A 1,506-nucleotide genomic window follows, 5' to 3' on the forward strand; every position below is an offset into this window, starting at 1 on the left:
TTTGTTGTCATCAAAGAGAACTATAGATTTAAGAAAAATTAGATGTGGAATAATTCAGGGAATCTTCTCTCTTCAATAAATGAGGAGAAGCATGGAGAGAGGCTTCCAGTACTAGCAAGCTCATAAAAAACCTAAAGTACTTACAAAATCAGCAATAGTAACTCAGTGAATGTTAGAGTGCCAGAAAGATGTTCTAAGTGATGAGCTATATATTTATTATTTATATTATGTTCAGTTATTCAAATATCCCTGTCTTTTCAGTCCCTAATTATGTTGGTCCTCAATAATACCAATGCTCAACTTCTGACCTTCTTCCTGACGGGTATTCCAGGCCTGAGAGCAGCCCAGGTCTGGGTCTCCATCCCTTTTTGTCTCCTGTATGTCATCGCCCTCTCTGGGAACAGCATGATCCTATTTGTGGTCCTCTGTGAGCAGAACCTCCATGAGCCCATGTATTATTTCCTCTCTATGCTTTCAGCCATCGACCTGAGCTTATCCCTGTGCACACTTCCTACTACCCTTGGTGTTTTCTGGTTTGAAGCTCGCGAAATCACCTTAAATGCCTGCATTGCCCAGATGTTCTTTCTCCATGGATTTACTTTCATGGAGTCTGGGGTTCTATTGGCCATGGCCTTTGACCGTTTTGTAGCCATCTGTGATCCACTGAGATATGCCACCATCCTCACCAATGCCAGGATTGCCCAGATTGGGATAAGCATGTTGATAAGGAACGTTGCTGTAATGTTACCAGTGGTGCTCTTTGTCAAGAGGCTGTCCTTCTGCCGTGCTGTGGCCCTTTCACATTCTTACTGCTACCATGTTGATCTCATTCAACTCTCATGCACAGATAACAGAATCAACAGCATCCTTGGTCTGTTTGCACTTTTTTCCACGACGGGGTTTGATTGTCCTTGCATCTTGATCTCCTATGTCCTGATCATTCGATCTGTTCTCAACATTGCCTCCTCTGAGGGGAGGCAAAAAGCCTTCAACACCTGCATATCCCACATCAGCGCTGTTGCCATCTTCTACATCCCTCTCATCAGCTTGTCTCTTGTCCATCGCTATGGCCATTCAGCACCTCTGTTTGTCCACACCATCATGGCCAATGTCTTCCTTCTCATCCCTCCTGTGCTCAACCCTATCATCTACAGTGTGAAGACTAAGCAGATTCGAAAGGCTATTGTCAAGGTCTTAATTCAGAAGCAACAAATTTAATCATTAGTAATCTCAGAGTAGAGACAAAGCCATTTATGAATGAATGCCTTGGTAGAATGGTGTAATTATCCACAAATGGCCTACATGTGCTTTCAACAACCTAAACTATGCAACTTATAGGTTGTGTGATATTTGCTTAGTTTCCTTGTCAGTAATTCCACATTAATGTTGCTTAAATTTTGTTTCATTTTCAATGTAAAGTGAGATATGTATGTAAACAACTATTCATATGTGCAAGTAGTATGTGTCCTGAATAAAATGTTCGTTCAGACTGCATACGATAAGTCC

The 1,506-nt window shown here is 41.8% G+C and overlaps 1 protein-coding gene across 1 annotated transcript; it reads left to right on the top strand.

The window, feature by feature from the left end:
- Window positions 1-270: 270 nt before the first annotated feature.
- On the top strand, window positions 271-1,218 carry LOC122200814 (olfactory receptor 51F2). Its single transcript, XM_042906575.1, has one exon. It carries the CDS (start codon window positions 271-273, stop codon window positions 1,216-1,218), a length of 948 nt encoding a protein of 315 aa, XP_042762509.1.
- Window positions 1,219-1,506: the final 288 nt, after the last annotated feature.

Source organism: Panthera leo, chromosome D1 (genome assembly GCF_018350215.1).
Source record: "Panthera leo isolate Ple1 chromosome D1, P.leo_Ple1_pat1.1, whole genome shotgun sequence".
NCBI classification, from domain to species: domain Eukaryota; kingdom Metazoa; phylum Chordata; class Mammalia; order Carnivora; family Felidae; genus Panthera; species Panthera leo.

Bases quoted from the DNA above. Each gene is read 5' to 3' on its own strand.
- LOC122200814 (XM_042906575.1), top strand. From the start codon at position 271: ATGTTGGTCCTCAATAATACCAATGCTCAACTTCTGACCTTCTTCCTG.